The sequence below is a fragment of the Mastomys coucha genome, unplaced genomic scaffold (genome assembly GCF_008632895.1).
Source record: "Mastomys coucha isolate ucsf_1 unplaced genomic scaffold, UCSF_Mcou_1 pScaffold9, whole genome shotgun sequence".
In the NCBI taxonomy this organism is placed as follows: Eukaryota; Metazoa; Chordata; class Mammalia; order Rodentia; family Muridae; genus Mastomys; species Mastomys coucha.
In genome coordinates, this window is record NW_022196915.1 from 108,315,340 (window position 1) to 108,328,959 (window position 13,620).

At 37.6% G+C, this 13,620-nt stretch overlaps 1 protein-coding gene across 5 annotated transcripts in view; it reads right to left on the minus strand.

The window, feature by feature from the left end:
* Positions 1–13,620, minus strand: part of Nalcn (sodium leak channel, non-selective) — a 307,060-nt gene that overhangs the window by 70,787 nt on the left and 222,653 nt on the right. For all 5 annotated transcript variants that reach the window (XM_031360820.1, XM_031360818.1, XM_031360815.1 and 2 more), the window contains 2 exons: positions 13,298–13,434; positions 11,825–11,966 (listed from right to left, as the gene is read on the minus strand). In XM_031360820.1, the coding sequence (XP_031216680.1) occupies positions 11,825–11,966; positions 13,298–13,434 (279 nt within the window). The remainder of the gene's footprint in view (positions 1–11,824; positions 11,967–13,297; positions 13,435–13,620) is intronic.

Consider the following 13,620-nt stretch of genomic DNA (forward strand, 5'->3'; position numbering starts at 1 on the left):
CTCTCTCTCTCTCTCACACACACACACACACACAAAACAAAACAAAACTCCAAACTGTAAAACAAAACTAACCAACCAATCAATCAGCCAACTAACCAACCAAATAAGTAAATAAAATGAAGGCCAAAACAAACAAAAATTCAATAAGACAAAAAATACAAAAACAAAACAATACAACAACACAGACACACACATAGACACACATAGACACACACAGACACACACACACACACACACACACACACACACACACACACACACACTTTGTGTTGGCCAACTACTTGGAGTCATGGGGCCTGCCCTGGAGTGTGGTTGATATATCTATCTAGAGTTTTTCCACTGAAGAAAACTGATTTTCCACAATCAATTTCAAGTAACTCTGGTTAGGGGTAGGACTTTGTGTCTGTTTCTGTCTGGTTCGAACTTGTACAGGTTGTGTGTGTATATGTGTGTTACAAGTTTTAAACTTTATTATATTTTGGGAAAATTATGTCTTCTGTAGGACATTTATTTGGTATATATTTATGATTTATGAGAAATCAAATATTCAAGCTGTATAAGTTATCCTTTTCTTGAGTAGTAATGTTGTCCTCTAGTCATTAAGTGAAGAATTGTATCAATGCCTATTATACGTAAATTTCAAATTTTCTATGTATTAATTAATTTTTTGTGCCTCTGTGTTAAGATATTATATACATATCTTAAGCTTTTCTTGAAATTTAATTCTAATGTATAAGAATTAGTATTTTCTTTTTAAATGAGAAATATGAAAATAATAAAAATTAGGTTGTTTGCTATTATGAGCAATGCATAATTTACAATTGTCATTAGAACTCTGAATGGCACAGCTGTAGGATTAAAATATTTTCAGAACATTTTGACATCTTTGTAAATGTCCCTAGACAATAAAATGAGCTTTCTAAACTATGCTGAAAAATAAAACAAGAACAAACAGAACAAAACAAACAAAAAACAAAACCCCCACGGTCAGTCTGGGTTGGTGCCCTGAACAGACCTTGGGCACAAGCTCTGCAGCCAGTCGCACAATACCCAGAGGAAGCTCCATTCCCAGGTGCTCTAACAAGCCCAGGATCACAGGAACACAGAGACAGCTTGACTGAGGAGTTCTGATACAACCAGGATTACAGGAAGGACAGGCTCCAGTCAGATTTAGCAAGGGCAGGTAGCACTAGAGATAACCAGATGGTGTGGGGCAAGCATAAGAGTATAAGCAACACAAACCAAGGTTACTTGGCATCATCAGAATCCAATACTCCCACCATAGCAAGTCCTAGACACACCATCACACCGGAAAAGCAAGATTCAGATCTAAAATCACTTCTCATGATGATGACACAGGACTTTAAGAAAGACATAAGTAGCACCCTCAAAGAAATACAGGAAAACACAGGTAAACAGCTAGAAGACCTTCAAGAGGAAACACAAAAATCCCTTAAAGAACTACAGAAAAACTCAATCAAACAGGTGAAGAAAATGAGCAAAAACATCCAGAATCTAAAAATGGAAATAGAAACAATAGAGAAATCAGAAAGAGAGACAACCCTGGAGATAGAAAACCTAGGAAAGAAGTCAGGAGCTGTAGATGCAAGCATCACCAACAGAATACAAGAGATAGAAGAGAGAATCTCAGGGGCAGATGATACCATAGAAAACATTGACACAACAGTCAAAGAAAATGCAAAAAGCAAAAAGCTCCTAACTCAAAACATCCAGGAAATCCAGGATGCAATGAGAAGACCAAACCTAAGGATAATAGGTATAGAAGAGAGTGAAGACTCCCAAGATAATGGGCCAGTAAATATCTTCAACAAAATCATAGAAGAAAACTTCCCTAACCTAAAGAAAGAGATGCCCATGAACATACAAGAAGCCTACAGAACTCCAAATAGACTGGACCAGAAAAGAAATTCCTCCCATCACATAATAAAAACAAGAAATGCACTAAACAAAGAAAGAATTTTAAAAGCAGTAAAGGAAAAAAGTCAAGTAACATATAAAGGTAGGCCTATCAGAATTATATCAGACTTCTCACCAGAGACTATGAAAGTTAGAAGATCCTGGGCAGATGTCATACAGACCCTCCAATAACACAAATGCCAGCTCAGGCTACTATATCCAGCAAAACTCTCAATTACCACAGATGGAGAAAACAAGATATTCCATGACAAAACAAAATTTACAGAATATCTTTCCACAAATCCACAAAGGATAATAGATGGAAAACATCAACATATGGTGCAAAACTACACCCTAGAAGAAGCAAGAAAGTAATCTTTTAACAAATCCATACAAACCTAATTCCACCTTTTACAACACGTCATAATATGAAGATTAATATTACCAACATATCCTAATCGATTGACATCCAAAAATATGAGGAATTAGAAATTTGTTGATTGTCATCCAATGGTCTCTCTAATTTGGTAATTGGAGAAATAGGTTCAATATTGTACAATCCATATACACTTTCAGGTTGTTTGTTCATGACAGTGTCTTGCTGGGTTCCACATAATGGTCTTGAAATCAGGCTTCGCCTATCTCAGCCTCTCTATTAGTAGTATTGTTTGTTTCATGTTTTTACAGTATACTATGGTTTTCAGAACAGCTTACATATTTCAAAAGTATTTATATACCCAAAAGAAACGTAGACAATTAAATTGGGAGGTGGCTTACAACAACAACAAAGAACAACAAAGAGTGAGACTGAATGCTTTGCTTGATGTTTGAATCTCTTGTATCAAGTTTGAAGAAGCGGACTTTATTAGTTACTCTTTCTCTGAGATGAAGGCTTTTTCAAATTATTACAGCCAGTGAGCCAGATTCTTACCCTTACCTAAGTCTGTGTCACCCTCCAAGCAGAGCCATTGTTCACTGAAACAGTTGGTGAATGACTTTATGGATAGACCATCTTAATACACACACCATTTCTTAAATGAATGTAACCTGTTCTCTGTGGGCTGAGAATAAAGTCACTCACTCAAGTCAAATAGCTTTGACCATAGCAGGAAGTCTGTATCCAAAAATCGTGCCTACAGTTCATTCCTTGGTGCAGCAGAACTGTCAACTCTCAGCTTAGCTATGATGGAGACAAAATCCTTTGGTGATGTGAGGGTCATTGAAGTACAGCCTTATTACAATGAAACCCAATGTCTAAAAATTGTTCTTATTTTGGACTTGTACCCAGTAAGAGCCAAGATTTTAAGCTCTACTAAATACAAAATAAACATACAAACATAAAGACTTTATATATTTATGTTCATTTAAGAAAATACTTGTAGTGGTGTATTATTTTGAAATGTACAGTTAATATGTTTGAAGTTATTTAAAATTTATATTGAGAAAAATGTATGTATTTTCAATATTGCTGTAGACAAGCATCTACATAAGACTGTTAAAGTGATTGTTGTTTTATATCAAACAACTTTTATAATACTCATTTTTATTGTCATAATATTTTATAAATTTTAAAGAATATGACAAAAAGATATTATAGGTATTGTAGAGGGCTCTCTGGGAGGAGTTGGGGTACAAAAGGGAAACAAGAATGTGATTTAATTCTATTTACTTAAAATATGTTTTTGAATGTTAACAAATTCAGATAAATTGAAATCATGCAACTTTTCTCATCATAATGCAATAAAACTTAAAAAAAAAAAACCCTCATCTTGCTGCTCTTTGTGAAAGGTGAGGCTTTCACATCTATAACAAATTTTAACTTGTCTTAAATCCTACTGTAAAATCTAAGAGCCAATAGTTTTGCTTACTCCACATTTGTAATGAATGCTTAAAATAAGAACCTTAATACATCGAGACATATCTACAGATTTTCTAACTCATCAAATCCATCATGATTATACACTTACATCTTGCATTTACTGGTCCCACAAAATCAGAGTTACATCACAGATTTCAATAAATCCGAAGATTAGTTTTATCAATCAATCAATCACCTGGCAGCCACCATATTAGAGTATGTTTGATTATTCTCTGTTCAATGAAGAGGCCCAAAGAACCAATTGTCACTTACTCTTGGGATCAATTGATTTCAGAATGAAGGGACTGGTATTTACTTCAGAAGGAAACTCCACAAATACTAACTTAGTGACTAAAATTTGTTTTTATTTTTTTAATTTCAAGTGTTAACAATAAATCTGTTTTTTATATGGAAAGTTTGGATAGCCTTATATTTTCTTTTATTTTGAAGGTACTAACAGATCAGTAAGAAATGAGAAAGTGGGTACATGAACATCTGACCATGAAACAAAACCATGGTTTGATGAATAGGCCCTTAATGAGCATCATTTCTGCAGGGAAGGCATGGCACAATTATTGTAATGAGGCAGTCTATTGAATGGCTCCCACATAAAACATAGTAAATGGAAATAAGCAATTACTTAAAATTACATAGGTGGAAGGTGGTGCCTCATTTGACTAGATTTGAATTTATCATGCACCAATGAGCTACAAATTAATATTGGAGCGAGTGTGACAGATCCTGTGTACAGTGAGAGGTTTCTCTAAAGTAAACTTTTTATGGAGTTGACATTATGCTTGAAAGAAAGGACTAATGTAGGTGGCTGTAAGACTAAAATAGTCATGTTACAGTGCATATAAAGGTAGATTCCATTAGAATGTCAGATTATGAAACTTTGGAATGAGTCTTAGAGTGTGGAAAGGGAGAGGTCAAGAAATTTGGTCTTAGTTATTTTCATATCATAAAAGTTAAAATATGTATCTGTCTCTCTCACACACACAGAAACAGACAAAGAGACAGAGATAGAGACACACAGAAAGTGACAGGGAGAGCAGAGTCACTCTTCCCTAGGATTTTAGGATGTTCCACGTAAGTTGATTCCTATTCTGTGTAAAACATTTTTATTTTTTGTGAGTTTTATATAAGTGGTAAAAGATAAGAGTGGTAGATTCCACATCTACATTCAATGTGTATAGTTGCTGTTTAAAATGCATTTGCAGAATGAATTAACATCACACTAAAAGATTACTTTTGATCTCTAAGCCTTCTCGGGTTTACATTTTCTTATGTAATTAGTCTTTGAAGCAACTGTAAATTAGGTAAGTACTATAAGGGACTGTTTATTTGGAAGTGAGTCATATCAGTGGACTCGAGCAAATCTTACAAAGCTGGGAACTAAATGACTGGAAATTTAATTGGCTTGAATTTTATGACAGTGCTTTCATCACTCAAGCATGGCTGAAGGTCACCACAGATTTGGCCAAATCGACACTTAATACCTTGCCTACAACTATATAGTAGTGACTTATAATGGAGAACATGATGCAGCTTGACTCACTGAAACAAGTAGAAATGATTAATACATGCTGTAAACTTGTATGCCACAAATACATACTAGGTGGTGGAGGGGTGGGGAGATGACATAGCAGTTAAGAGTACTGGCATTTTCAAGTAAAGCTGTTTAGGCTAAAGGGTGTATTGTGTGATGACACACTACAGCTTCCATGGTGAGATTTTTTTTTTTCTTTTTTGAGGACCGGGGCTGGAGGTTGCAAGTGCAGAGGGCAGATATGGATCAACATGGAGATAGTGGCTTTGGGGAGCATGATGTGAAATTCACAAAGAATCAATAAAAATGTTTAAAAACAAAAATATCAAGGCTGCTTTTCCAGAGGACCCAGGTTCAATCCCCTGTACCCTCATGGTAGTTCACAGCAATCTGTGAAGTGCCTTTCCCAGGGATGCACCCTCTTCTGGCCTCTACTTGCACTGCATACATATGGTCCACAGACATGCAGGCAGGCAAAGCACTCACACAAAGTAAAAACAAAACAAAAAACCCCAAATATATGCTAGGAAGTTTTGAACTGCAGATGTCAAGACAAAAATGACTCTACATCTACATCCGTGTATTTGTTTGGTAATTTAAATCCAGAGTCTAAGTAGTCCTGGGATTATAGGTTTTAATTGCATCTGAACTTCACATGAAATGCTATGAGTGTGACCAGTAGCAACTTATAAGTTGCAAGTTGTAAGTAAAACTACATTCATAGGAGGAAAAAAGTAGCTTGAAATATCAGGGCAATACATATTTTAGCAGCGGCCTTAGGTGTTTGATGCCCATTTTACACGTGACAATGCCTTTTGATCATCTCAACTCTGTACTCCTCCTTGCTCTAATTCCACTAGGCCCCTCTCTCCTCCTCCCAACTTTAAGTATCCTTCTATTTTTTTCTTAAAATATACATAATGTACAGAGTTCAAGTAGTGTTGTCCATATGTTCATGGTATAGGGCTCCCTTCTGGAACATGAGCAGCTTACCAGGGGCCACATTTCTGAAAACAAACAAACAAACAAACACATAGTGGACAACTGCCTGTGGTTCCTTTTTGAACATATATCCAAGAAATATAAACAGATTGCATATAACCTCCAAGTGAATAAATACAGTTTTGAAAGAATATTGGTTAAGAATCTCCTATTTTACTAGTTGATGACAGTAAACCACTTTCCCATTGCCTACAGAACACTCTTGGCATATAATGATCCTCAAAGCAGAGCTATTATATAGAAGAATGTGCACCCAAACACAGCTACCTCTTTGAGCTCAACAGTTTACAAAGAACAATAAAAATTAGAAAAAAGTGCTTTGCTTTTTATATTTGGCTTTCATATTGTATATATTTTTGGTTTTGTTTCATTATTATGTCTAAGCTGTCAATTCATTACCTACAGAGGCAATTTTAAGCTATCAGAGACCTGCATATTATTTTTGTTTTGGTGTTGTGAATACTAGCCTTTGTCCTCTCTCCTGAACCACCTTGTCTGTTTTTCTTAAGAAACAGCACATACTTGGGTGTTAGCATCCTATTATGTCTTCTTTCTCTCCTAGAGATAGATCTTTAAATAGCTTTTTGTTTGTTTGTTTATTTCTTTAGAGCTGCTGGGATATTGTTTGGTAGAATTATTTCAGAAGATTTTGGTCTTTATCCCTAAAGACCAAAGCATCTTGTTCCCACCCCTCTGCCTCTATTATTGATTGATTGATTGGATAAATGAATGAGTAACTGTTCAGTTTGGAAATTATAGATCAGGTTAGATAACTTGGCACATACAGAGTGACTAGAAAAAAATCATATGACAGTCTATAATCATGCAGAAAATTGCTGAAATGCTTCATGCCAATCAAGAGGCTGTGTTGAGAAAAAAATCTTCCAGAACCCTTTAATTCATTCCATGAGAAGAATGTAAGGGTAGGCAGTGGAGGTATCAATGGCATTATCTACAGAACTCAAACAAAAGATATAAAAGACAATGTATGAAGAAGGAAATAAGTCAGCAGATAACACATTGAGCTAAACTACACTGTCACACTGGAAGGTTAAGTTTGTTTTAGTAAGGTCATTTGTTTTGATTCTGAGGCCAGGTTCTACTATGTGGGCTAGGCTGGTCTTTGTTGTTGTTGTTGTTGTTGGTTATTTTACTTATTTACATTTCAAATGTTATCCCCCCACCCAGTTTCCCCTCCACAAACTCCCATCCCCTCCCCCGACCCCACTGCTTCTATGAGGGTGCTCCCCCTCCCACCCACCCACTCCCACCTCAGTGCTCCACAGTGCTCTAGCTTTTCTCTATGCTGGTCATTGAGCATCCACAGGACCAAGGGGTTCCCCTCCCACTGATGCCAGATAAATTAATCCTCTGGTACATATGCAGCTGGAGCCATGGGTCCCTCCATGTGTACTCTTTGGTTGGTGATTTAGTCCCTGGGAGCTTTGCGGGGGGTCTAATTGGTTAATATTATTGTTCTTCCTAGGGGGTTATACAACCTTTCAGATCTTTCAGTCCTTCCCCTAACTCCTCCATTGGGGTCCCCTGTGCTTAGTCTGATGGTTGGCTTGGCTAGTCTTGAATCCTCCTGCTTTAGCCTACAAAGTATGTGATTAGAGATGTGTTCCATTATCTATCTGAACTGCCAGCCCCTCTGCTGAGCCTGCTCTCATTGTCTGGTTTATCTCCAATCACCATTCTTATCTGGCTGAAAGGATATGTTGGGCATGATGATACCCTTCTAACATATATGATCATATTGAATTCTCCAAAGAAACATGGGAAAAGAGATTAACTCCATGTTCCAGATAAGGACTGCAACGCAAAGCATTTAATACTCTCTGCCCTGCTTTGCTCAGCTCCACTAAATTCAAAGCCTTTCTGTAGACCCCTATTTGTCAGAAGTCTCTTTCTCTGATTTTCAACTGTGCTGAAAAGATGACTCAAGGAACCCTGTCTAGTGCATATTTGATGCCCACAAAGATCAGAAGAAGACATTATATGTGCAATAAGAGATGGTTGTGAGTCTCTATTGTGTACTGGGACTGAAAGGGGGGTCCTCTGCAAGAAAAGCACGTGTTTTAAATGACTGAGCCATCTCTCTAGCTCTGTTTCTCAAAATAACTTTTTAATTTAACTTTGTGTTTCTTCCTAGTGTTATCAGTTTCTAAAATTCATATCTTGCTTTCTTTTGAATTCCCACATCTAGAGGAATAGCAGATAAGTAAACAGAGGTACTCCTCACATTTTTGTAGAGTTACTGAATGAACACAGAAGACTTGTGGAAATGGAGAATATAAACAAAATATAAAAATTAAAGCTTATTATTATTTTATTCTAATTTTACTTGAGATATAGTTGTTGGGCTTGCAAAGTTCATTGATATGTCTAGATCATGTCAGATTCTGACTCAGAGAGTGTCATGCTAGCCAAGAGCAAGGTGACACAGACTGAAGAGCAGTGATCATGGCTGCAGGCTGAGTGAACTGGCTATATCACTGGGTTGTTAGGAAGTCAAGTTCACATCTGTGTTATCAGGAAGCACTCTGCATAAGAAACTCAGGCATCATCGAACTGAGTGCAGGGTACCCAGTGAAGGAATTAGAGAAAAGACCAATGGAGCTGAGGGGTTTGCAGCCCCTTAGGATGAACAACAACATGAACTAACTAGTACCCTTGGAGCTCCCAGGGTCTCAACCACCAACCAAGGACTGCACATAGAGAGGTCTGATTGTTCAAGATGTGTATGGTAGAGGATTGCAAAATCGATCATCAATAGGAGGAGAGGACCTCGGCCCTGTGAAGGTTCTGTGCCCCAGTGTAGGGGAATGCCAGGGCCAGAAAGTGGGAGAGGGCGGGGTGGCAGGCATGGGGAGGGGAGAGGCAACAGGGGTTTGTTTTTGTTTGTTTTTTTGTTTTTTGGAGGGGAAACTGGGAATGGAGAAATTCACATGTAAATAAAGAAAATATTTAAAATAAAATAAAAAAAAAGAAACTCAGGCATCCATCTCAATAATATGAAGAAATATGAGTAGATACCTGCATGATTACAATATTATTGCTGGACCACTTTCTCTTTCCAAGAAGTCTGCTTTCTTTCCAAGAAGTCCTCACCATGGAAACACACTTAACATTGAAATTTCTGTGTCTCAGATTGCCCTGGTCAAAAACTCTCAAACAGAGATGAGAAATCCTAAGTATTTACAAACAGTTCCAGAAACAGATAGAAGATGGTGCTGCAAACAATGGATCTGGAAAGGAAGAAGTCTAATTTTCTATCACTAAAATAGAGCCAAAAGTTAAAGGCTAGTTACATGGTAACCTGATTAATTTTTGTCACTATGGTATAAACCTAGATACACCTAGGAAGAAGGAACTTCGGTCAAGGAGTTGCTTCCTTCAAACTGGCATGCCTGTGAGGCATTTTCTTGATTATAATTGACATAGGAGGCTCTGGATCATTGTGGGCAGTACCACTCTTGGGAGGTGTGGGCCCACTTCCCAAGCTATAACAAAAGCTGTAACAAAGCTATCCAGAGGGAGCAAACCCTTAAGCAGTGTTCTTTCCTGCTTGAAGTTCCTGCCTTGAGTTTCTACCCTCTATGAGAGATTCTAACCTATAAGATGAAATAAACCCCTTATTCCTCACTTTGGTTTTGGTAAAGGTGTTTACCACAGCAACAGAAAACAAACTAGAACACATGGTAACACAGGTAGTGCTCACTCCTAGGATGAGACCTGGAGGTGGATATGCATTCCCCTCCCCAGCTTTAACCCAGGTTAGAATAAATGCTAAAAGAGAACCCTCCCAACTATAGTTTCTCTGTGTAAGGCCTACCAGATAGGGATGAGATGAAGAGAAACACATGGCTATCTATAATGGTCTTTGTTTAACAGACAAGATGGGTCTCAATCAACTCTAGAGGCTGGTAGATGACTGTCACCTTCAAAATCTTGGTCTATGATAAATAATATGGATGGCACCCAGGGTTCAATGTCTCTGGTAAGTTAAAGAGAAGCCACACCCACAAAATGTTATGATGATGACAATAAGTAGCATTTTAAGCTCCAATTTTAAGTCTAAACTAAGTAGTAGATAGTGGAACAGCTTGGGTTCACAGAGGCTCCCCTCTGCTAACACCGAGCCCTCCCCCTGCCCCCGCCAGCATGCTTGCTTCCTTTTTTCATCAAATGCTGGACATCCTACCCAGGAATTGTGAGAATTTCATATTCTCTTTTAAAGAAGTTGATTTGCAGTTTTCTGTGGGAAGTTGTTCCTAATGATTAGAAAGTGTGTCCTGGTTTTGTCACACTGGGTATTTTGGGGACATCAGCTTTTCTTATTTTTTTGTCTTTCTCTTGAAGGTAGGTAATCATAATACTAGCATAGTCAGGGTGAGAAGGCCACTTCACCTCTGGCTTGTAGTCAAGTTTGGAAATATAATGAAACAAATTCAATACACTAAGACAAAGCCAATCTGCTTTCTAGAAATACAAAATGTGACTTCAGACTGGCCTGCACTAGGTTACCATTTCTCCACACATTTTTCCTGTGTCTACTAGGGCTGTTGTTTCTTCACCTGTTTATGGTATTGACTGGGAAGTATAGATACCATAGGCTCTTATTTCAGACAAATGAAATAAATAAACCAACTAAAAGAAGTTAAAAGTACCCCACATATGGCATGATCTTTTACTACACAAATGAAAGCAAAAATGGTATCGTCTAAAGTCAATTTTGTAACCACAAAGAGCAGGTAGGGGGAAAATGAAATATTAATGCATAGGACAAAAGTAGATACAATAATTGACAGGGAAAAAGGCAGTCCTAAAATGGATATGCTCCTCTTAAACAAGTCATAGATGTAAATGTCTCTGTGCAAGTGTTTTGTTTTGCAAAAATCTCCCTTCCTGGTTGGTGAAATTTGGATGAGAAAGGACAGAGAAGATATATACTGATAAAGTTTTTGAGCCCCAAGAATGCAGACAACACCCCATAGGCTTTCCACACAGAAAATGAAATCCAAGAAGCCAGACACAAACCTAATGATTTCCAACTGACAAAAATAAATGAAAAGAAGAAAATATTAGCATCAGTGTGTTCTCCATAGGAATGAGGAATGAGATCTGAGAATGGTGAGGAGAAAATAAATGAATGCAAGTTCTTTGAAATGAAGAGACATACCACAAAGGCAATAATTATTGACATAATCTAGGGCAAGATGATTAAGCCAGAGGATACAATACATCTCAGCCCTGTGGGGCAGAGCAATTGGAGAGCCTGGGCAGGAGAATGTTGGCATTCAATTTTAATATAATAGAAATATGAATTATTTCACAAATAATATGTATGTATATACACATACATGCACATATTTATCTATTTTTTCTTCTCTTTTCCCTAGAGACTTAGGAATCGAGAACCCTAAATAATTGAGCCACATTTTTCTCCAACACACACTTTAGAGAAGGTTGGTGACGAAGACAGAAGTTCTTACTTTTTGATCAATGTATTTGTTGTCCTCAGCTGTGGGCTTCTTGGGGTTGTCACATGAAGAGGAAGAGGTAGAGGGGAGAATTCTGAAGAGACAGCAGGTGTCCTGTTGCTGGCGGTCAATGAACTGCTTCATGAAGCTTTCCCTTTGTGAATGAAGCACACAGATCAGGTTACTCAGGAAGTGGCATTTCAGAGACTAAGAAGCAGTGCAGAAGATCACAAAAATCAAGATGTGTCACACCAAGAGCGATGGTTAGATTTAATTACCAAATTATTTAACTTAGAGAAAAAGCTTCCTGAATCCTTGCAAACTCCTGTTTAAAGACAAAATGTCCCTGAAATAGCTTAAAAGCAAGGATATGCAATAATTGATGGTGTGATTTGAATCCTACAGTGGTAATGAGATACTTTATTTTCCCCCTACTACTTAAAAGAATTAATTCATCTTTTCAAACTTCTATTCATCATAAAAGTCCTTGAGACATAATTTTACATTTGAAGACTCAAAAGGAAAAGATTTCATCTGATCACCAAAATATGAAAAATTTAAATAACATTAATGCAAGTAAGCAAAGTCAACAACTTAAAATTAGAAAGAGAAATACTGTCATGCTGTCATGTGGGACTTGGAGACAATTTGGGCACCAATACGCTGCATGCAAATGGTGGTCCCATAAAATTGCACTGTACACTTAGTAATGTAATAAGTATCATCATCTGCAACAACACATCTGATGTTGACAAAATGGTGAAAACGTCCGCAACACTCTCCGGGTATCAAGTGACATGACCCTCTTTTTCTATTGGAATTTCAAGTGTTTTGGCACTGCACCTAATCTCATACTTCTCTAGTCTCTCACCAAGATGTTTAAAGATAAATAAGTGAATAAATTTTAAAAAATAGAAAAGTCTATATGATTATAGCTGTATCTGGAGCTTTTTGAGTTATCGTTGGAATTCTTTCCTCTAATTATTAAAAGCAGGCAGTTCCAAGCACCTTAAAGATGCATTTGTTTAGTAGGAAAATGAAGCTAGTGCAAACTGAATCAGTGTGGGTGTAAATGTTATGGTTCTTTTAACCAGTGGTAGGCTGATTACTCTCTGACCAGACAGCCATATATGCCCAGGCTGCTATGACACAGGCACCTCCCAGAGCTGGGTGCCTGATGTACTTGAAGAAGTCTGCTCTCTTCACTCTGAGCAAAGTTCACCTTGTCTCTACCTGGGAGGTCTAATGACTGAGAAGTCTTCAGATGGAGGCAGGACACAAGCTTGTGTCTCACTTGCATCTTCTCTGAGGGATGACTCATGGGACTCAAAGGCTTTATATCACAAAGGCAGGGAGAAGAACAGGAGATAACAATTTTAAGCACAACCCCAAACCTACCCACATGCCAGTCTGAAAGAAGGCTGAGGTAAGCTTAGAAGGTAAGCCATGTTGTGAAGAGATATAGTCAAAGAAACAATTTGATACCTGATCTTAGGAACTGTAAAATCTGAAGGAAGTTTTGAGATTTTCACCATTTGCGGTCTGTTTGGGAATTTTTCGAAGATTCTCAAGCGCAAAGGGAGTTTTTCTTTGGTATCTGCGTTTGCTTCACTTTGCTTTAACTAAAGCGGGTGGGGTGGGGGAGAAGAAAATAGAATCCCATTGTAAAGAACAATTTCAGACTTGAGAAAATAACATGTAATTACACATATAACCGCTAGATGGCGGAAAAGACCCACCATGCACATCACCCAATAGTCCCCGAGACTGTTTTCTGAGTCCTAAAACTGAGTTGGGGGGGGGGGGGG